General features: G+C 37.3%; 1 protein-coding gene across 4 annotated transcripts; it reads left to right on the top strand.

Moving 5' to 3' along the window:
- Positions 1 to 61: 61 nt before the first annotated feature.
- On the top strand, positions 62 to 24,615 carry LOC139760581 (uncharacterized). 4 transcript variants are annotated; one of them, XM_071683935.1, is made up of 8 exons: positions 62 to 709; positions 9,005 to 9,132; positions 11,037 to 11,219; positions 14,592 to 14,724; positions 15,516 to 15,655; positions 17,864 to 18,399; positions 19,331 to 19,487; positions 23,823 to 24,615. In XM_071683935.1, the coding sequence occupies exons 1-7, from the start codon at positions 643 to 645 to the stop codon at positions 19,461 to 19,463; spliced, it is 1,320 nt and encodes a 439-aa protein (XP_071540036.1). In that variant the 5' UTR covers positions 62 to 642; the 3' UTR covers positions 19,464 to 19,487; positions 23,823 to 24,615. The 4 variants fall into 4 exon arrangements, with proteins under 4 accessions (XP_071540036.1, XP_071540035.1, XP_071540034.1 ...); XM_071683934.1 differs by having other exon boundaries at positions 23,941 to 24,615; XM_071683933.1 differs by having other exon boundaries at positions 19,331 to 24,615.

Genomic DNA, 24,615 nt, shown 5'->3' on the forward strand with positions numbered 1-24,615 from the left:
AACATAATACCTGGCAACTGGTATTTTGTTTAGCAGAAGAGCCCGCGGCGCTTCAGTCGGTGTCGGTGTGTTGACTAGTTAGATTCAGGTCGTTGTGTTGTCTCCTTGGTTACAGGTCGTTGTTCTTTGTGAGGAAGGAGAGTTATGCGTTCCCAAATACTTGTGATTGCCCTTTACGAACGTGACAGATATAAGAAGGATGCCTCATGTTTCTGTAGATATGGAAGAAGACATCACTAACGCTCGTGTGGTGTTAGCAAAGTAAGATAAGAGGGTAAAGGCATGAAAGAGGAGACCACTTGTTATAAACCGATGCCCGTGTTTAGATACCCTGTGAGCTCATTTTCCAATTGTTTCGTGGACTATGATGAGACTTTATTATGCTGGCTCCCCTGTTAATATGTGAAGGTCGAAGAACTATTTAAGTTACTGTTTGCTTTAGGTGAGCTGAGGAATTACCCTTGAAAATTAAGATTGAAAACTGACAATACATTTTCTAACAGCGTGTGCTCCTCCCTGAGGGATGGACAGTGAAGCCTCTTGTTACACACTTAACAGGACGCTATGGAAGTTTAGTTGCCAGAGTCGAGAGCCATAAAGGGCATAAGCAAATCCGACCAACGGTTGAAGTACTTGTTCACAATGGGTATTGTCCGAGCCTCTACCGTCTCTTGGTTGGCCGTGGCTGTCATCTTTGGTGCAGATTTTGGTGAGTAGTGTTTCAAGTTGATATAAGAATCTACTCAATTGTAAGGATATGTTAGCCAGCCAAATATTACCTGATACACGTTGCTAGGTCTACAGTCAGGCCCATATTTCCTGAGTCACTTATGTCTTGCATATCTTGGTATACATTCCCTCGTATATCTGTAAGCCTTACCCATGGTAGATGTATTGAATATAGGTTTTTAAATCATTGCTAGATTTAGGGCACTTTAGTGTCACCATAAGAATTTTTTTTAATGTTAAATAATGGTCGTTAAAAGACTGTTTCGTGTCTTGTTTCGTTAGTATCGGCCATATCGTTTGTGGAGCATGGGCATTTTAGCTGAGCATAATTTACATTTATTCATTTTGTAGTATGTTTACATACTTTAAGGTGTAGACAAGCACAGTTTACGAATGTTGCATTTGTGTATATGCTTCCTTCTCTCACCATTCTTCTTTTTCCTTACCTCAACTTCCAGTCCTCTTTCCCTCTTGCAACTCAAGTCTTTCCTCGCCCATTTCCCCCGTTCTTAGCCTCTAAGCTGGGATATAAAGGGGGGACAGTGTCGAGAGAAAGGAGGAAATTGAGAAAAGTTAGGGTAGAAGGGGAGCTGGCTGGAGCAGCGAAGCGTCACCTGCCACTTTATAAGTTCACTTCCGGTTGTGTCCATCTGCTCTGCCGGCCTCCCGGACACTCGCTGCTTCTCTTCCTCTGGTTGTGTGTACCACATTTATTCAGTGACTGCTCCGTCAACTTTGTTCACATCATTTCCTTTATCACTCTACATACAGTATTTTTTTTACCTACTATTATTTGTTATTGTTTGTGGGTATGGTACCGATCTGAATACTTTACTTACTGATTTACCAACAAGGTGGATGTAATGTCATGCACCTTGCTTGACTTGCAGCCGTGTTTGGTTCTTTTACTTTGTCTTCAGTTTTGCCATATGTTTCCCTGTTGCGTTGCCTAAAGCTTATTGCTTTTTTCTCTGAAAAAGTACGTAAACTGATGTTCATTACCTTGACACTGATGTTCATTACCTTGAACAAGATGCGTACTTTATTTTAGATAGGTTTGATATGTCAGGATGTTTGCAGCCGCATCTTAGGAACTTCAGCACCCTCCTACAACCCAGCTGGTCATATACCTGTTATACATATCTCCATTGAGTTTCTAGAGTTTTTGACTGACCCATGATATCTCTTAAACTTATTTCCGAACTCTAGATATTTCCACTGCATTTTCGTATTCGTGGCACCTGTTGATTTTAATGAATATAGATTGAAAGAGATAACCCTTGAGAATTTTCTGTGCTTGCGCTCAAGAAAGGAAAAAAATAGTTAAGTAGTTTAGGCTTTTCAGTCATTTTCGACAGAGAATAATCTTAAAAAATTTTCAAAAAGACAGCATCGGCCGTCGTGAATGGTGATTATAAGCACCCAGAAGTCTGCTAGTCCGCATAGACGTGCTTTGTAAAGTGCCATCGTCGATTTTTTCTCGTCTTGAGGGTTCGCAGACTCATTTACTGTCGTCTGTGAAGTGATAACGGTTGTTTTGCTTGATTCTAAGCCACCTGCTGTTGTGCGCACTGCACTGCATATTGCTTTACCCGATTCTTTGCATAGTGGCGTACCTGCTGTTCCTCTAATTTCTCTAGTCTGTTGACCTGCGTACTTTACTCTCTTGCACATTGAGCTATGATAATGTTTTTCGCCATGTTTGCTCACTCTTACGTTTGTTGTGTGTAGTATTGTGCCTTTTCTTCTACCGATTATGCCGCTTACTGCTCAGTTGTATGCTTCCTCAATCTAGCTGATCTTTCTGGTCACCTAGCCGCTGGATATCTGCAGTTATTCCTGCTGTCGGGTTTGCAATAATATAACTTCCCGGTCAGTCTGCTTAGTACCCATCCTACAGCCCACTCACCGTGTCCCGCCCTACGGGAGTTGGCAAGGTTACCACCGAACTTTCTATCTGGAGTCTCGGGTCAAATCTGCTTCTTTATGGAGGCTAGTTGTCTCTGCTGCTGTACTGCTATACTACACGTTAAGTGATGTTGATGCTGTTGCTCAGATGTAGCGGTATCTTACTTTTTGCCTTCCTTGTTTGTCTAAGGCTTGTTATCTTATAAAAGAAGCCAAAATATACAGTTCTTTTTAATTAGTTTTAACCTTTCAGGTATATATTTCATGCTAAAAAGCACTGAATAACCAGGTTTCAAAGCTTTGCAAATTCCACAAAATTCAGTTTAAGGCTGTCCTGGTAAACGCCGTATCATGGTTGCTCTTCTGCTGTTTGAGGTGGTTAAGATTGTTGTTATTATTATTATTATTATTATTATTATTATTATTATTATTATTATTATTATAGATGAAAAGATATCCTCCATGAGGTGGTTAGTGTTGAAGTCCAAATTCAACGTGTTAAGAAGTATCTAGACCGAGCTGTAGCGGTAGAAGACAGGTAAGGAATGCCTGGGGCAAGCTGGTGAAGTCTTCCAGCTAAGCTTGGGCTAATATATGCGGGTTCAGATAAGGTCCTTTGTTACTGTGTTCCTCCCTCCATTTTTCTTCCCTCTCTGTTTTCTCGACCAATATATTGTTAAGTATTCTTGCACTCGTAGTGCTGTTAGAAACCCAAGAAAATATACTGGTAGTAGGAAACGCGCTTCTTTAGGAAGTAGACTTGAGTAATGTTCTGTTAGCTGTGTACGTGGCCTTACACAGCCCTCCCGGGTCACTGTTTATTGGTAAACAGGTTTGTGTGGGTTCCTTGAGCGCAGCTATAGGCGTATGGAGGGTAACAGAGGCTGATGTGGGTGATTGGATGTTCGTAGGGCCTGTTGTGGATATGCAGGGTTATAGAGGCTGATGTGGTTATGTATAAGGTGACAGGAGCTGCTTTGTGTGTGTGTGTGTGTGTGTGTGATGGGTTACAGAGGCTGGTGTGGATGTGTAAAGCATTGACATCATAGGCCTGAAACTTAAGTCTCCACTCCATAGTAATTCCATGTGATAGACTTGGAAAACTGTAAGTAACCCCAATGAAAAGTCATAGCAGCGATAAGGAGATTAAGAGAAAATTCTATTACCATCTGATACCTAAAATTATTCAGTGCTCAGCTTGCCAGTCGTGAAAGAAAGGGGTGAATAAAAAAAAAAGCAAACTGCCGAAATCATGAAAGACATCAGATGTTTCATCTGTTTCCCATACCAAGATGTATAATAGGCCTTTACGAGAATTCAAGATCAGTTTAGGGTAAAACTTATGCTCAATAATTACATGACTAGACGATGAACAGCGGTTTATGTACAGTAACATCAGGCAGCAACAATATTGACGCTGCAAACACCCTTTTCCTGCGGACATTCATGGGAGAGTAGATGATAATTTAGAAAGTAGTGTACCCAGACGGTTACGCTTAATCAAATCATGATAGCGAGTCGGCATGAAAGCTGGTCAAAGAAAGTGAGTTACAAAAATTGACTAAGTAAGGACAGCTAAGGAACAGGTTGCAAGAAGTAAGTTTGTAGCAATTAGAGAGTAATATTTAAGGGAAAATTAAAACATTGAATGAAAGTGAAACGAAAAAAGCGTTCACTAAACAAAAACAAAAAAGTGGAATGCTGCGATGAAAAAAAGAAATATGGTGAAAGAAGAGTAGTGGTAGAAGCAGTAGATAAGGAAGAGGTAGAAAATGAAACAATGACAGAAGTGTGGAAATAAAATGGAGTTTAATGAAGCTTGGAAAAATGGCAAAGAAGTCTTGGAAGTTAGAGGATAGGAAGTGTATTATAAACTAAAGAATTTGATTGTGAAGGAAGGAAGTGCAGTGTTAGCCGGAGCGCAGAGTGCCAGAAATGGGAGGCATATTGAAGAACTCCAAAAAAAATTTTACAAGAAACAAAAGGTAAACTGAAGACTATAAACAATGTATACAATGCAATAAAATGAGTAATTGAAGAGCCCAGGAATAGTGTAAACAAAGGAACGCGAATTGGTCAGAGCACCGGCCGAGCTCCCCACAGCCACATTCCGCACCTCAGGTTGACCGTGGCCTTGCTGCCAGCTAGTCCGTTACCTCTGATACCTCCCCAAGGCGCTCCAACGCCACCCGCACCCCACCCAACATTGAGCGCCACTATAGTTACTCACCCACCTCCACCACCACTGCAGAGAGCTCACCCACTCTTCTCAACAGTTGGATCGTTAGGTTTTATGCTTCGTCCTTTTGGTGCGTGCATTCATTATTTAGAACCGGATAAAAAGTTTGGACATCTAAACCGTCCTCTTTAGTATTAATGGGTCTTTAAACCGCACTTTTACCTTCCCGGAGTTTTATGTGTGTGCCTGCTTGTATATTTATGGTTTAGCTTTTACTCCAGTTATAATTGAACTTTTTCTGTATCTGGGCCTTTAAAAGAATTCTGTTAGCAATGCTTATTAAACTTTACTGTTGTATGGATGTTTCAATAACAGTTTATATATAGTACTTAAGTAGCTTTAACATATGGAAATAAAATTGTAATTTAAACTGATATGAATCTAAAAGGTCTGTTAAGATTTTTAATTTGTTGATATTCTGTAGCCGTATGACTGATCTCTTTTGATATTGTTGCACTTGGTACATCTAAAGTCATCGAATGCATATGGTGTCGGGATTTTTTTTTTCCTTTCATTTCACCTGAGATTCAGGTGAGGTGATGTGAGCCACGTTCTCCAAGAAATTATCATTCAACTCGACTTGTGAAATATCCACTTTATATGGTCGTTCAGTTATCTACTGTTTATGATATACATGGCAGTGTGTGTGTGTGTGTGTGTATATATATATATATATATATATATATATATATATATATATATATATATATAATTTTTTTTAACTTTCTATCGGATTTAGTGGGACAGAAGGCGGTGAATGGCCGGCCACCAGTTGTGTGGTGACGTCATTTCCCCTTAGGTTGTTTCCGCCTCTTAATCGGAATGCATAACAAAGACACGTTCACAGTATACTTGAATTTTCTTAAGTATATAACCACGATATTTCTGAAGCAGGTATTTGCGTAGAAATCTTGGAGCGGGAATGTTGGCACTATTGTCATCCGTTTCATATATGGTGTTTTACCATTGGCATTGCTTTGCAGTCCTCCGTGTTCAACGTTGTAAAGAGAAATAGTTTTCGTATTCAGAATGTGCAGGATCAAATTTTCATAAATGACATTAGGTAGCATGATTTTCGTAAATTGTACCCAGACCTCAGGTTAATAGAAGTACAGATGAACATTATTTTGATAGCTCTACATTCCACAATGCACCTGTATCAACATGAAGTTGAGTCCAAAGCGATCAAACTTGTCATCTTCCTCCCTCAGACCCCACTACCCATACGTCAGGGGTCTCTCCCCTTTGCTGAAGATATTAGTCCTGTTAATGCTCCCGAAAGTTGGGTGCTTTTGTGCTCGTAGTACTGCTCAAGCCACTTCGTTACTTGATTATTTTGTGACCGTTGGCAACTCAAGGGTGGGCTAAGCTTTCGAACTCGACATTCTTGTGTCTTTCCAAGCATCTCCCACATGACTCCTTTGTTAGGTTTCCCATTTCCTTCGGAAGTTCAAGATTATTTTTTCCTCTTACTTTTCTGTCTATAACCCTTTGAACATTTCATGTATGGCCTATTCTCGATGAGGACCTTTACCCTTGAACGGAGTTGGCTGATTAATTGGTTGGTTACTTGGGTTCCAGGCTCATTGACTGCCTGGGTTAGTGAATTAAACCCATCATCTAAAAAGTATTTAACGCGTTCCTCGGATGTTCGAGATAATTCAAAGACCCTACGCACTCTCTGCATTCATGACCCTTACTGACAAGAGCCTTCGATATGAAGAAAAAAAAAGTGTTCTTTATCAAAGCAGATCAAATGTGTGTAAAGTAACGCGAGGTCCAAGCTTGATACAGACTGTCTTCTCTTGTCGATGACGGTCTGTTCTCGGGTTTGGTAGTACATACTTGGTAGGTGTGTATGAGAATCACTTTTCAAGTGGATGTGTGTGTTGTACATGGTGTCTTTTCAGATAATGTATTGTGCTCCTAATTGCATGGTTTCTTGTTTCCCACGTTAGCTGTATGCCAAAATGTACATTGTAATGATGCTAGTTTGTAAGAGGACATTAAGAATTTGTTCATCGTGATGGCTTGCAAGAGGAAATTCTTTTGTTGCAATAGATAACATCACCCGGAAGTAAAAATGGCTGAACCCTGAAACATTCCCAAACAACGAAACAACCGTTAACTGAACAGCAGAATGAGCGAAGCATTTCAATGATCACTTTACCGGCGCCTACATCCTGAAATGTTATCACTTGTGGTGGGAAGCGGGGACGCTGGGTGAAGGACCTGCATCCCTGGCGGGCTCGTCCACGTTGGTTCCTGCCGTCTGAGATCACTTGTGATGATTTTGCTTCTCCATTTCGCTTTGCTGTTGCTTCTTTGATATTCTTTAAATGGGAAGTTCGCATTCCCATGAATGTTGATGTTATTTCATTATTCCATGGATTAGAATATGTAATTGGTATTTATCATATATCTTGTACCTTGTCAAGATTGTCGAGTTGCGTGCACATAATTTTTTCTTTTTAACTCGTTACATTACTATACTTGTGATGTTATACATTTGTACTTGTGTTTGTATATGTACAGTGGATTTCCCCCTGCTTGTGTTGCTTGGTGACTAGTGCAGGAGGGTGAGGGTTCTTGGAACTTGAAAGAAATTATTTTAATTGCGTTTGGTTGAGGTGCCACTTGTTTCTACCTTTCTGATTAACTGAGGTGTACTCCACAACAACCTCAGTGTACCCACCAGAACTTGCCGTATGATTACCTTCATAGCGTCTTTGATTCCGAATATAACTTCTTAAAAACATTTACTCGTAGGAATATCCGGAATGTTTAGTGGATGTGGCAGCTGTGTTGGAGATACCTTTGTTACACAGGTCAAGGTCAAGAGGAAAGTTAAAGTTCACTGCATGGATCATTATTATCTGGGAGCAGGTTCACATGGATGCCTAACCCTTGATACCGTTAACCGGATGAATGTATAATTCGATCATTCACTTTTCCAATTACCTTTCCATTATTAAGTCAGTCTACAAACAACTAATCTTGATTCTCCTTGTGTTCATTTAAAAGTTTGATTGTACAGAGCTTAGCGTGTTAACTTGCAATCAAGATATCTACTTCATTTGATAATCTAGACCACTTAATTTAAGTTTTGATTACCTTTACTTTTGATTCGCATGGCTAACCGGAGTCAGTCATTCAGGATTTAATCATAACTATGTTGACTCAAGTGTTTGAAAATTAGAACATATCGTTATATTTTTCATTATCTTATCTGCATGAGCCTCATTAATTCTAACCCTTGCCACATCTCCAGCAGTCCACCCCTTAAATGAATGGAGTCTGAAGTAATCGTGATCAGATTAATTTTTGAATGACATTAGTTTGGTTTACCGGGTTGTTTCCAGATGACTGGGATCCTGCTTAACATAGCTATAATTACCGTTTATTCTTCACAGTCATTCAGAGTTCATTAAATCTTTGGAATGATAATAATTTAGGGAAATAACTCTTGTTAGACTGAAGTTTATGTACGGTTTGTGAGTTCGGAGGGCCTCCATTATATAAAGATTTATACAACATTCCACTTACGCCAGGTATCTTTATCGCTGTAATATATAGGAAACAAGCCATTGTATATATATATACACACACACACACACACACACACACACACATATATATATATATATATATATATATATATATATATATATATATATATATATATATATATATGTGTGTGTGTGTGTGTGTGTGTGTAATTAGACTCCGCCTCCTCGAGGTTACACCGCAAGTGAAAAAGACGTTTGGAGAGGCTGTATTATATTTTTGGAGTGTAACGTCGTCCAAAAACTTCTCACTCCTAAAGAGTCTACATTTCCCTTCTAGTGTAAGTAGCCCAGTCTTTTGCCGCAGTGGCCTGTAGAAAAGTAGAAGTCCTGGCTGACATCAGGACTCTTTCATGGAAATACGTGCTTGAGTACTTATAAACGGAAAAATAAATAAATCCTCTCCACATTTTCAAGCCTTTTCTTGCTAAAAGTTTTTGTTATTAACAGTTGCCTTTGACGTAAAATGATGGCATATATTTAAAGTTTTCACATTTTTGATGTCATTCTGTTAATGTAACCTAGACTTGTGAATCATGGAACATTGTCTTCTCTTTCTTAGGTGCGTCTGTGTGTCACCTGGATAATTATGTGTCTTCGTGTATACTGAACATCCTGGAGGAACACATAGAGGCCACTGCCATCATCAACCACTGCCACCTGCCTCTTGACATTACCTTCCTGATTACTGTGAGTGTTTATGGTGTTGTTTGTTTGATGTAGCTTTGTGTTTGTTGTGGATGTTTTTGTGACGTTGGCTTGAATGAAGAACCTATGAGTAGAACAGAGACATACATGAGTATAGCATAGAAATATTAGTGACTTGTTTTGTCAGGTGACCTTAGTTGCAGGCATCACAACAGGCAGTTTCAAATTTGAAAAATTATGGTAATGAAGGGCCATATTACTTGGAATATTAGTCTCCTATCCTTTAAAATGGTGCCAAGGAATGGCATTTAGTGATTTGAGATGAATTGTTTTCCTGTAACGTATATGATAAGTCATAGAACTAATAACATTAGGTTATTTGCAATAAATAAAAGGTCAGTTATTCATCATTTTAAATAGCACTAGATGAGATTTTCAAGAAAATATGTGGCACAGTAAGCTCCATAGAAATTGGGCTCATAAAACAAGGTAACTAAAATGATAACAAGGCATGGCAAGGAACAATTAAGTAAGAAACATATACACACATTTTAATATTGCAAGGACTGATAACATGACTTCTTAGATTTTATATGACCAGAAAGCCCACATACAGAGATGAGCAATTATGATAGATAAAAAAAAAATCCTGAATCTGAACATTGCTTGATACCAAGATAATATGTGCCCATTGTTGAGGATGATTATCAGGGACCCCCTCCCCCCCAAGAAAATTAAAGTGGTAAATAACAGAAATGACTGGTAATAAATGCTAAGAATGTATACCAAATTGAGCTTGTCATGATTAATTAGCAGATATTCTTTTGAAACCCAGATCCGTATTCAGTATGATGAATAATGCATATGGTGAAATTGTAAAGAAAATCATACAAAAAAAAATTGCTAAAATTCATTGTATTTTTGAGGTCAAATAACTTCTTGTATCAAAGGTAGTATATAATATATTGAAAAGCTGTATTATCATAAAATTTTTGCAAACATTAGTCCCATTTCAGCTGGACTGGAGCATTATACTGTGTATTTATTGATGTTTCTTGTGGACTCAAATTGAGTCTTGCACATTTCTTAAATTCAGTCATGGTGGTTTTTTTTTTTTTATACCCGACATAGTTTTCAAATGTTTTTTTTTTAAATATGTATAGATATTTGCTACATAAAGCACTTAATAAGGCATCCATTTTTTGCACTTATCGAGACTAATTCCTGGTTTTTTGCATATACCAGGTTTAATGTAGACCAAGGTAGAGGTCAACACTTACACAGGAGATAAAGTGCTGCAAATAACTCTACAAGGTCTACTAATTTTCAGCTCCTGATGAATATGTTTTGCTTTTTCATGCAGTTTATCAAGGTCAGCCTATCTGATTCTGTGCGTAGGAATGCCATTATTCAAATCCCTCTCAGTGGAAAATTTTAATAGTTTTTAACATTGCTTCTGGATATCACAAATGAATATGTTACCAAACCGTAATGCGTCCTCTGGTTATATATTGACTTATTGTAATAAATGCATAATGAAAATATGATTAAGGCTTCCTCTTCCTGCCTCTATTGTCAGCATTGTAACTAAGATTCTGATTGGACATCCTTATATGAGCAGAATTCTGTAGTAGCAAAAGCCACAGAAAGAGCAGAATTAACTAAGAAAAGCACAGTGCACTGAAAAAGAAGCAACCTTTGGAAACCCATGTGCTATTTTGGTTAGAATTTAGGGTATAGGCATTGAATTTTGAATGTTTTTGGGCTATAGATAGGTAGACTGAGATCAGCATACTAAAATGTAAGAACAGTTTCCATGATATGTGTTGTCCGGAAATGGATTTAATGATTTTTTTACATCATTTCAGAAAAGGATATAATGCAAATTTTGTAGTTATCTTAGTTTAACCAGTAATGATGAGTGTTAATTTTTTCCTTGTTTGCAGTACCAGTATAAGAATAGTACTCGACACAACTGGAAGTACACTTTTGTTACATCCAACCAGAATGAACGAGTCCTCATCCCTGGCTTGTTGTTGCCTTTAGCCCCACATGCCCCAGTCTTTTTGTATGCTCGTGTGCCAGAGAAGGAATTTAAGATGCACAATTCCTCCTTTGTGGCAATTGAGGTTTGTTTTATAAATCTATTGTTTTGAAATAAAGAATAGTGTCGGTAAACAAAATAATACTTTATTTACTGCAAGGTTTTGTGTGTTTAGGATCATCTGTTTTCAGGGATGTTATTACTTTTGTGGGAACTTAACTCAGGATGCAATGATATTCTTGCAATCTGCATACATAATTTTAGAAAGTCTAGTACCTTTGGAAACAGTTTAGAAAGTTCAGCATTATCTGTATAGTTGGGGTCTAAGATGCAAGACAATCTTCTGAATAATCATGTGTGCTCTTTTGCAGCACCCTTTTCTTACATCTTTCCCTTAACAGCCTAGCAATGGTACCCTTCCCACAGTTCTTTGTTTTTGATTGCGAGTTTTGTTGACTTGATTTTATATTTGTTAAGATGAAGTGAGACAACGTACTTCTTTACATCTCAGGTTAGGTTTGAAGATAAAACCAAATTTTTTATTCATCCATTTGCTTGTACTTGTGTATACTGTCACATTGCTTTTCAAATCAAGCACTTTGATCAGACTTGGTGATACTTCTCTTTTTTATTATCCCTCATCTCAAGTTAAAAAACAGAGCCAAATTGCATACAGTATCAGTACATATAACTAGTAGTCTCTGCTGAAACGTACTGGGTCTCTGTCAGCTTGGGGAAAGCAGTTACTGGTTTGAAACTGGAGCCAAATTGTCTGCTTTATTATTGCATATGTGCTTTCATCTTGTGATTTAGTTTATATTGAATTGTAGTCAAACATGTTGATGTTATTCTTTCATTGATACTTATTGGTAACTCTTAAAAGAAATACAGTGACATTTCTTATTTTTAATCGACTCCATATGAGACTTGTTTAAGATACTTGCCTCTGAGAGAGAACAGAATCCCTCAGCTACATTTTTGTCAGTCCCTATCAACTGAACTTTAGTTTCCAGTCTCTACCTATACTAAACCAAATTGATTAGATTTAGTAAGGTGCACATCTCTGAGGTAAAGTATGATTCCACATTCATAAATGTCCCCAAAAACTTTCTGAATTTTGGTGTTTAGTGTTGCATTTTGATCAAAAATGGAGATTTTACTCTGTTGATCCTTAGCTCGGATACAGAGATTGAGTTAGAATATGCTCCTGAAAAAATGCATGTATGCTGACATTTAAGACTTGGTGTTAATGATAATAATGATTATAGTAATGATAATGATATCATGGTCATGGTTTTTTTTCATACTTTTTTGCCATTTCTTGCATCAGTAAGATAACACCAGAAATAGACGAAGAGCAGCCTCTCTTACTCGCATCTACTCTCTAGCTGTAATGTGTAATGCACTAAAATCAGAGCCCACTGTCCACAGGCAAATCCTGTAGATTTATTTGTGGTTTCCCCTTTACACCTCTTCTTCCCCCATTCAACCCTTTTACTTTATTGCCTCCTGTATACCACATTGCTCCAACTCTATCCCATGCATACCTCTCACTCTTGTATGTATTTAGACCCAGATAACTCAAATCTTCTATGATTCCATCCTTTTGTCTCCTTGGGCTTTCTCTCCCCATTCCTTCCTCCACTTTTAACACTTACTGTCTCAATCAGTCTCTCTTTTTTCCCATTCTTTCCGTATGTCCAAACTATTTCAGCACATTCTCTTCAGCTCCTTTTATATACTTTGCTCACTGTCACACCTTTCAGTTGCTGTTCCTTACATGATCAGCCTTCCTCCTGAAATGTAGTATCCTCAGGCATTTCATTTCCAGCACATCCCTCTTTGTTTTCACTTAGAATCCAAGACTTGCATCTATACAGTGCTGGCAAAGCAGCCATATACTTTACCATCAAACGTACCCATCTTTTCCCTCACAGACAGTGACCCCCTTTTCTACACAGTCTTCAGTCCATCAAGGATCTTTGTCACCTCTCCCACCCTGTGGTTCATTTTATCTCTCGTAATTCTATCCCATAATTTTATCCTCTGCTTTGTCCATTCCCAAGTATCTAAAAAATGCGTCATCTTCTAGGTTATTTCCATTCATCTCACACCCAAACCACCGTGTCTCACCACCCTGCTAAACCTCATAACCTTATTCTTATTTACATTGTCTCCACATCATCCTTTTACACACTCACTAACCCAGACATCAGCTTCGACAGTTTCTCACTGGAGCCTGCCACGAGAGCTGTGTCATCTGCAAGTAGCATCTGACTCACCTTGTAGACCCTTCACCCACCCACCCTGACATTTACCTCCCTTACCACACCATCTACATACAGATTAAACAGCCATGGTGAGATCACAATCCCTTTATGCAGACCCTATACTGGGAACTACCCATCCTTCCTTCCTACCCACGCACATACATTACTTTCCTGATAGAAACTCCTCACTGCATCTCGTAGCTTTTCTCCTACACTATATATACTAAGCATGTTCTAAAGGCATTGCTGTCACCTCTCTCAAACACTTTCTCCAGATCCATACAGGCCACATACCAATCCCTCTCTTTCCCTGAGTATTTCCCAAACAAATTTTTGAAAGCAAGCACCTGGTCTTCACATCCTTTACCACTCCTACAGTCATATTGTTCCTCCCAAACCTATGCTCAGTGCATGTCAAAACCCTCTCACTTACTATTTTCCCATGAAGTGTACCAGGCATGCTCAACAGACATATACCTTTGTAATTCGAGGATTTACTTTTGTCCCTCTTGCCTGAACATAATGGCTCTATCCAGATATTCTGCCAGTTTTGAGGAACTTTATATTCATGCATATCTGAATTTTTCATTTGTGATCTATTGCTTAATCATGATGGATTTTGAGTATTGAAAACTGACTTGCTTAACGGTTCATATGTCAACCTATACATCCCAATCTTTAGTTTCTAATCTTTGTCTATGATAATTATTACTAATTTTATTGGTATTTTACTTGCATTAAAAGATAGGACTAAATTGTACATGTACATTTGTGTCCTTACATCTGCCTTAGACTTAAGTATCCAGTCTTTAGTTCTGTTAGGTTGTGGTGGAATTGAAGTAGATTGGTTATATAACTAATTCTGGTTGTGACCTTGGCTGCATTTTATAGATAAAGCTGTGTATGTTCACACCAATATCTTTTGCATCGAGAATTTTAGTTTTATCATTTTATAAACTTAGCCTTGCTAAATATTTAAATCTAGTTGAAATACTCTCTTTTGAATAAGTTGTCATTATATTTTTTGACATTATTTGATGTGTTGTTCATGGAGATAATAAATGTGGGATTACCTTGCACTTTGCTTATGCCTTCTCTATTGTTTAGCTTAAAGATAGAATAGGTACTGTATACATTACATTTGTGTGGACATGAAAGATTTATGCAATTGTTACTCATCTTTACAGGCATCATTTATAGCAGTGTTGAGCAGTGAAAAGTGGGAAGAGGCAGAATTTTTAAACCACACAGTTTATATTCCAACAACTAATGACTGTCGCTTCAGCAAAGTAGGACAAGATCCTATACCTTGGATAATTGGTGAGTCATTTTTGTTTGTATGTAAGAAAGCCATTGTGTAGGAAAGATGCCATTATATAGATAAAGATATTTTTGCGAATGGAACTTTTGAGTTCAATCTGTTTATATACACTGCTATAAAGGAACAGATATTTATATATTTTTGTATTGGGGAATTCTTCATGATGACAAATAATGGGTAATGGAAATGATGGGAATAGTTTTGTTGTTATAATAGACTATTGATTCAACAAAATGAGAATTGTGTTTTAATCAGATTCATTTTATGAAATATGCTAATCAATGCATCATACTGGTCGCCATTTCCCACCACAGTGAGGTAGAATCAAAAACAGAAAAACAATGGCCTTACTTTCTTGCATCCAATCCCTTGCTATCCTGTGTAATGTGCCAAAATCAGTGCACCCATCTATAATCAAGCCCCACTGACCATTCCATGGTTTCTCTTGACTGCTTCATATGCCCATATTCAGCCCACTGACAGCACATAATCCCTTGTACAGCACAACACTTCGATCCATCCTATTTCATGCATGCCTTTTCACTTTATCCTTCCATCTTTCTCTTGGTTTCTTCTTTCCTATGCTCCCTCCGCTTTTGACAGTCTTTCATACTCATCCTTTGCAAATATCTGGACCATTTCAGCACATCATGGTTGGCTGTGTGAGCCAAACATCACATTCTACAATACCTCATCAGAGAGGGGATATTTTTTTGTAGAGAAAATTGTTTTGACTGCATTTCATTGATCAGTAAGATGATACACATGTAACATCTTTGATTCTTTTCAGGTGGTTTATTTATTGTTGCGCTGGTATCAGGTGCTCTGGGAGGTGGCTGCTATTTGTACCGAAAAAAAAAATTAGAAGTAGATCAACTGGCACTTGTATCAGCCATGGAAGTTGGTCTTCCAGGGGCTCAGCCATATCAGGTAACCACAACTACCATGCAGATCTTTTTCCACTTCCTGTATTTTGTAATATTTTGCCTATTGTACTGCATAATGAGGAGCAAAGAATATTTGCATTTGTTTTCTATTTTGGGTCAGTACTTTTTTAAATCTAATCTGTGGAGCAGAAATGTGTCATTCTTAAAATAGACAAGTATGTACATAGTTTTCAAGGAGTGCAAGAGAATGGGACATTGAAATATACCTGTTCTCCATGTTCCATCCATTTCTGACACATATCCTTTTTGTCAACCTGTCCCCACTCATTCTATCCATATGTCCAAACCATTTCGGCACACCCTCTTCAGCTCTCAACCACACTGTCGTTATTACCACTCCTCTCTCTTACCCTTTGTTACTTTCTCGATCAAACCACGTCACACCACATATTATCTTTCACCACTTCATTTCCAACGCATCCCCCCTTCCCTGCACAGCCATACCTATTGCCAGTGCCTTGCATCAATATGATATTGTTGTTGCTACTGTACCTTCAAAAATACCCATTTTTGCCATCTCAGATAATGATCTCTCTATGCATTCTCGGTGCTCCCAGAACCTTTACCCCCTTGCCCACCCCGTAACTTATGTCCGCTTACATGGTTCCATTTGCTGCCATGTCCACAGCCAGGTATCTAAGATGCATCACTTCCAATTTTTCTCCATTCATACTCACACCCCAACTAACCTGTCCTTCAGTACCGCTAACCCTAATAACCTTGCTTTTATTCACAATTATTCTCATCTTCCTCCAGTCACACACTCGTCTAAACTTAGTCACCAACTTTTGCAGTTTCTCACTCGAATCTCCCACCAGTGCTGTATCATCAGTAAATAACAACTGACTTTTCTTAAGCCCTCTCATCCCTTATGTACTGCATACTCGCCCCTCTTTCCAAGACTTCCTTACCACCCATCCATAAACAAATCAAACAGCTATGGTGACATCACACACCCCTGCCATAGACCAACCTTCACTTGGAACCATTTCCTCTCCAGTCATCCTACTCGTATACATGCTTTACACTCATGATGAAAACTTCCCACTGCATCTGGCAGCTTTCCTGCCACACCATATATTCTTGTGACCTTCCACAAGGTATCTCTCAACCTTTTCAAAAACTTTCTCCAGATCCATGAGTGCCATACAAATCCATCTGTTTCTCTTAAGTATTTCTCACACATTCTTTAGAACAAACTCCTGATCCACACATCGTCCACAGTTGGCCTTGATTAGGGCATTCGATTGCCCTTGCTGTCTCTTTTTTTTTGGGCTGATGTAATAAAAGTCACAATTACATGCCCATTTTAGAGCCATAGTCTTGGCTGTTATACAGTATGATTCAATAATATACTGAATTTTAGTTGTTAGGGAGAAAGAAATGTTAACTAATCCTGATTCATGTAATATAATTCCGAGTACAACTTCATTGGTATATGATTAACCAATGTAAGCACAGGTAACCAGTTAGAAGATGGAGAATGCTGTAGACTAGAAGTCACCCCTTGGATATATAATTACGCTGGGGTTAGCCACTGAAAAAATATACAGCGATCAATGAATATGATGAGCGGAGTGTTAGTTGAGGGAACAACAGTATCTAACAAACTAGTTGTGTGATGGGACTACAGTAATGACAAGTTCGTCATAGGTACTTATTGGTACCTGGCTTACCTCAACATAACCCAGAAATGATGCAAGAGAAAATAAACAGTGCTGGTGCAAATTGCTGAAAGTGCTTCTTTTGTACCTTTAATTTTTCTTATGATGCATGTATTGTTTTACTAATTTGTTGGCATTCCATAAGTTCTTAAGCTTGTTTTTCTTGAATTGTGTGTATTGCATCACTGTTTAATTTTGTCTCAATATGAAGCCTTTATGAAAGGGAAATAACACACCCACATCCATCTCTCATAAAACCATCACATGCTACCATAGTATTGTCAAAGAAGTGTTTTTTATCTGAATATTCACAGGTACTGTATATGAGTTTTTCTTATTTTTTTGCATGTAAAACCAGCCATTATTAATGAGTTTAAAGAGTACAGCACACTCCCACTCTTGAAAACAAAAATAGATTTACTGATTTATTTATGTTCTTCATGGTTAAGAGTTTTTATTATATACATAGGGTACTTCCTGATTGCCTGATTCTCGATTAAATTTTAAGGCAAATATTTATCCTTCAGATAGATGCAGCAGTAGAAAAGCACACGCAGAATGTGGAAGTATCTAAAATTGAAACACCTCAGTCTGGTACTGATAAAGAAGATGATATTGATAGCAGTGATCAGGTCAGTGAGCAGATTGGGCAACAAAACTATGAAGAGTGTGAAGAGCAGCTCAGGAATGGAAGTAAAGGTTTCAAGTTTGGACGATTAAAGGAAGAAACAGTTGATGTTTGTAATGATCCTACAGAACTGAGAGATACTTCTGTAGTAATTGGTAATCCAGCATATCAAGATAAGTCCAAGCAGTCACAAGAATTAGAAGTTAAGATCAAAGAATCTCAAAAACAACCAGTAAATGTTGACCCTATAATAAAAGATCAACATATCATTGCAAATAGTAATATTGATAGAACATTCTCAGAAGAAAGCAAACTAGAAACCCCTCTACAAGATAGTTCTTCTATACAGGATAATTCATGTATCATCATGAACCAGGAGGATCCTGAGGATGAGGTTTTACAAGTAAATGGACATCCACTTGAGAGAGAGGACAGGTAAGATACTGCCTGATCTCCTTTTAAGATTTTAAGGGTAGTGAATTTTTAATCTTTTTTATTTGGTTTTGCTGGTCTTATCTGTATATGGTATATTTGATATTTGGAACTAGATTTATTGGAAAATATAGTTTTTACTAATAGGTGAATGGTGTTAAGAAAGGGATTTGATTATACTTAAGGTACTTCAGTGTAGTCTAGCTATGGAACTAAATACTTACTTAACTCCTTCCTGTGTATCTAATGGTATCCAATATGCTTTTCCTGCTATAGATTCATCTTCAAATATTTATTTCAGAGTACACTACTGTTGCAATATTTTGTGCAGTAGGGACTGAGAAGTTGCACGAATCTCACATAACACAAATTTCAGCTCATTGTTTTTCAATGAAAATCTAGGGTTAGGGAACAGAGGCCCCTAATAAAATGCTAAACATTGCCCTTAAAGTTTCTTTAATCACTATAAAAGATTATTGAGGAATCAAAAACGCATGTATTGTGTACATATAGATATAGTTAGGGTAAGACTAATGATTTCAGTATTTTCATGCTGAAGAAAATAGTAAACATTGGCAGTAGCATTGGAATTCTTGTTTGTCACGTGAATGCTTACATTCAAGTTCAGACCAAAACCTTCTATATAATTCTATAATTCCATATAACTGTTTTTATATATTTTATCATTTCATATGGGAAACCGAAATACATAATATGTCAAATATAGTTCAGTTCCAAATGATAGTTAGAATTAGTTAAACTGGCTTTTCATAGAATCTGGTAAAACATTCAGTAAGGAGATATGAAATGCATTACATTAGCAGGGAACATACTAGTATTTAGAAGTAAAATTGAGTATGTTATTAATATAAAGAGCATGTTAATGTTTACCTAAAAGGTGTTCTTATTAAACGGGCTCTCATATCACCGACAGCTTGGATGACACTGAACAGGTTGGCCAGGGTGCACGGCGAAAAGTGCGTGGAATGTCATCATCCATTACAGATTCTTCCACCTTAGTTTCTGCAGAGTCCAGTGATGTAATAGACTCTCAGAAGTGCTTATGAAATACTGAAGATGAAATGATAGTGGTAAATGCTAATCAAATTACACATTTAGTAGAAATAAGCCCTTAGATTAGTGCTGTTTCAAAGAGTCTCTTTTGTAGTATTTTTTTATCAAATTAACAGTGTGTGTGGCAACATTGCTATTACTTTTATACATATAAACATACACAGGCTAAAGTATGTGTGAAAGAAATGTATTTGTGTACATATGTTCTTGGTATGTATTTATATGTGTATACTGGTGTTACCGGACTTTGCCTCCTTGTGATTACATTAAAAGTGAAAAGTCACCTTTGGCAATGCTTTATTTTCATTAGTTGATGAAACTGAGTACAGTCTCATCAAAGAACTCATTTCTAAAGAGTCCCTCCTGTCCCTGCTATTAAGTGCAGTGCTGCCTTGAAGTTGCAGGAGCCCCATGGATCACCAAGAAAAGGATCCTTGGGTTATTAATGATAGTAATATTGATAATAATAATAATGATGATGATATGCATGTGCTTGTCTTATTACTGTTTGCGTATTATTAAGAGTTTTATACACTTTTAGGCCAATCTCATGACTTTCCATACATGCCATGTCACCTCCTATGTGTACAACAGGTATGTATACGTTTGAATATATGGACAAGATTTACAGTGCACACATATATGTGTGGTTGCTGCATGTATTTTAAAAGGAGAGAGTTTCTCTCGCTAGGCCCTGCCTTTTGAGCCCATGTGTATATTTTTTATGCTTATTTGCCATTCTATGCAACATCCCCATTTGCTCACATCCATGCTAAAGCTGTCATCTATAATGCATCAAAACCAGAGCCCACCACTCCTGATAATTTCTCTGTCCTGGCTCAGTCCTTCAACATCATTTTGCCCTGTGTATATCACATTGCTCTAATTTGTTCAGTCCATGCATGCCTGTCATCCTCTTAGATATTCAGACCCAGACACCTCAGTGCCTTTTTCACTCCAGCCTTCCATCTCCTCAGTCTCCCCTTCCACCCCATCCATATATAGATTTAACTACAACAATGACATCACACATCCTTGATACAAACCTCCCTTCCCTGATTACCACTCACCCTCCTCCCTTCCTTCTTACACACTTTCTCTACTCTTATGGTAAACTCCTCACTACATTTAGTTACTGAGTTTGGTAAAGTGTGTGAAAGAAGAAAGCTGAGAGTAAATGTGAACAAGAGCAAGGTTATTAGGTACAGTAGGGTTGAGGGACAAGTCAGTTGGGAGGTAAGTTTGAATGGAGAAAAACTGGAGGAAGTGAAGTGTTTTAGATATCTTGGAGTGGATTTGGTAGCAGATGGAACCATGGAAGCAGAAGTGAGTCACAGGGTGGGGGAGGGGGCGAAGGTTTTGGGAGCGTTGAAGAATGTGTGGAAGGCGAGAACATTATCTCAGAAAGCAAAAATGGGTATGTTTGAAGGCGTGGGCAATAGATAGGGTTGTTCGGAGGGGGATGGATGTGTTTGAAATGAGGTGGTTTGATCGAGTAAGTAATGAAAGGGTAAGAGAGATATGTGGTAGTAAAAAGAGTGTGGTTGAGAGAGCAGAAGAGGGTGTGTTGTAATTGTGTCAGAGGTGGAGGGAACGAGGAGAAGTGGGAGACCAAATTAGAGGTGGAAGGATGGAGTGAAATAGATTTTGAGTGATTGGGGCCTGAACATATATATATATATATGTGTGTGTGTATATAGCACTTCTGACAAGGCCCTTTTATGTACCCTGTAATATGATTTCCCCAGTTTCATAAATGCCACATACCATTCAGTCCCTTTTTCGTACTGTTTCTTACTCATAATCTTAAGAACAAATACTTGATCCTCATCTCCTCTACTTATGAAGACACATTGTTTAACCATTTTTATGGGGCTTCAACAGTTTCAAGGCTGCACCTCAGGTTGAAGTGGGAAAATGCTGAATTCCACTGAAGCACAAAGATTCTCGACAAGACTGTACTCCTTTACATCCATTGACGGTGATAGAGCTTCTTGCTCACAGTGTAACCACTTGCAGGCAGAGTCCAGTAACACCCATAAGGATGATAATATTAATGCACTAGCAGACTTGTAATGATGTGTTCACCATGTAACAACTTCACCACTAAACCAGTTTACCTCTTCCAAACCATCTTTTAACCGTAAATCTATCTGGTGGTGGTCAGACAGTATTATTTCACTAGACTTTATAGCTGTTTGTAGCTTTCTTCTCTGTTTCAGTGATTCACTTATACTACTTTAAGAATGCATTGATGTAAACTAAGACTAGACAGCAGTCACAGTGCAGTTCTGTAGTGTATTGTTGTACCAAATACTGACCCACTGACAAGTCATTGTTGGCAGGAAATCTTGTGAAAATTGAAGCCATACAACAAACTTAATGGCTCACTCAACAATGATTTCAGTTTCCTAATGTTTTAGCAAAAGAACAGTAATCATCACTGCACAAATGATGATTAGAATGAAGTGCAAGTTCATAATTTGTTTTTTACAAAAACAAAAAGGCTATCAAGCACTTGCATATGTGAGCCCTTTATTTAGTTAATTGGTTTCTTAAATGTCTGCCAGCATGAGTTTGAGGTTATGTTAACTATTTTTGTCTGATGAATGGAGTGCAGTTATTAGCAGTGATGAAGCCATTTATTTGGAATGTATGGAGGGTCTTCTTTGTGATATAATTTAAATCTTGGGGCAGAAGCACCAGTATGCACAGTTTGCTGTTTTGACTCAAAAAGTTAGATAATATTATAAGAATCCTGTCACTGATGGAATTTTAGTAAAAAATATTATCACAGTAAATGAAAGGATAATCAGGAAACATAGATGCATCTGTTGATTTTCCATGGGTTGCTATATTTTGCTATGTACCCTCTGGCTGCACCTGAGAACACCAATTTACCAGGCCTCAGGCATATACCGTTCCCCCCCCCCTCTAAAATCCACTCTGAAATATTAGTCAGCTTGTTATGAATAAAGAATTCTGAGATTATCCCTGTGATCTCCATTGCTAGGTATTTATATTTCTCTCCATAAAATGTAGTTGTAAAAATAAGGAAATCAACAGGCAGAGCATATAATTTCAGGTAATTTATTTTGGAAATTTATTATATTTGACATTTTCACTTTAAGCTGCTGTTCTGTTCAAATCACACTGACTCAGAATGGATCTAATACAGTAAAAGTAATATATAAACAATGATGTGCAATAAACAAAAATATGATAAACAAGACAAATTTATGAGCTCTGATTCTGGTACACATGTTCACTTATGAAAAATCACAACCAACTGCCTTAGGACATTAAACAAAATTGTGGTTGTGTGTGATAATGTGCAGTTGCATTATACAATAATTAGTGTGTAATAGCTGATCTTGGGTCAGAATGATGATATATAGTACATTTAAAACAGTAAGGCTGTATTTCCTTTACTATACACTTCATACAAACAATATTCTTACAACAATATACAAACAATATTCTTAGCTTGTCATACAACTTTATTATTGCACACAACATAATTTAGCTTACATATACAGAATTCCTATTTTTCTTCCTTCTGTAAAGTCTTAATTTTCATGTCCTAAAGGCTTCCACATTACTGCAACATAACTGCAAATATGTTTGTTGCAATACTGTAAGCACTTGGTCCATGTCTGGAGTTAATGATAGCTGGTGGTTTGAATAGTTTCTGAAATAATATTTGATAAAGTAACCTTTTGAGAACTTCAGAAGAATTACAGCCTCATTAACAATGTTCCAAACATGTTTCAAAGAAAATTATTTTATTTGCATTATATAGCATTACCACCTCTCAAACTTCAGAAGAATTACAGCCTCATTAACAATGTTCCAAACATTTTTTAAAGAAAATTATTTTGTTTGCATCATAAAGCATTATCACCTCTCAAACTTTTGAGTTGTTGCATAGGTATTATTAAACCCATTCATCATAATTATGCTTTAGATTCATTCCATCAGACATTTCTAACATATCTTTTGATGAAAACTACACATGGTCGTCCTCAAACCTAATCCATCTCAGTATATTAAGTTTTGCTTCACTGTATCATTGATAATATTTTTCTCCCACTTTCACTACAGCTTGTATTAATATCCTTCTAAGTCTGTAAATGAGTTGGGGCATCTTGATGTTTGCAATAAGAGCTCCTTAAATTGTAAAACATCAAACATTTTACAAACCAGGATTTTTCTCTCTCACCCCCCCCTTTTTTTTTTGTTTTTACAGAGAATCTTTATTCAGGTACAGTACATTTAAATACGAGATGAAATATTAACATTACACTTACTTAACTAACATGTACAGACTGAAGTATTTTGAATATTTACAGTTTGCATACCACCATATAAAACCACATACAGGGAAAGGCAAGAGGCTTTAAATTTGTCCACATTGGAAGAAAGAAGAGTGAGGGGGACCTGATCACAACCTTTATGTTTTTACAACAGATTGATGACGAAGACAGTGAACAATTTTTCGAGAGATGTAGGGATAGAACAAGCTGAGGAAGTAACTTGTTGAAAAAGATGTGAGTAAGTACTTTTGTAGTATACAAGTGGAGGATGAATGTAATAAAATGAATGAAGACATGGTTAATGAACACATCATACAGAAATTTAAGATGTTTCATAATAGAGAATGTTCAAGAAATGGGGCCTCATGAGTGTAGAACTCAATCCCCATACAGTACAAATAGGAATTACAACTCAGTACCATATTTCTTACAGTTTCCGTCCCATAACATCTGGTGGTGTGAAGACCTCAGTGTACTTTTGCTAGAATAGTCATTCACCCAATATATTTCCATGAATTAAAATTACCTGCAAAGAGGTGTAACCAGGGAAAGTTTTATGACTGTACCTGAAGAATTCGAAAATATGTTAAACATTGGTGAAAAGTACTTAATTTTACATTTATTAGGGAGAACTGTGATGAAATACTCGTAAGTTACCCAGTAAAATATTTCTCTGATAATGAATATTAATATTATTAAAAACAGTCACATTTATGCTTATCATCAGTAAGAGTAGAATCTCCAGGAGGAACATATGAAATTATGCCATTTATGTCCATAATTTCTTATTAATTTATAGCACTTAAGATTTAGATTAGAAGGAATAAAA

Source organism: Panulirus ornatus, chromosome 37 (assembly GCF_036320965.1).
Source record: "Panulirus ornatus isolate Po-2019 chromosome 37, ASM3632096v1, whole genome shotgun sequence".
Classification (NCBI taxonomy): Eukaryota; Metazoa; Arthropoda; class Malacostraca; order Decapoda; family Palinuridae; genus Panulirus; species Panulirus ornatus.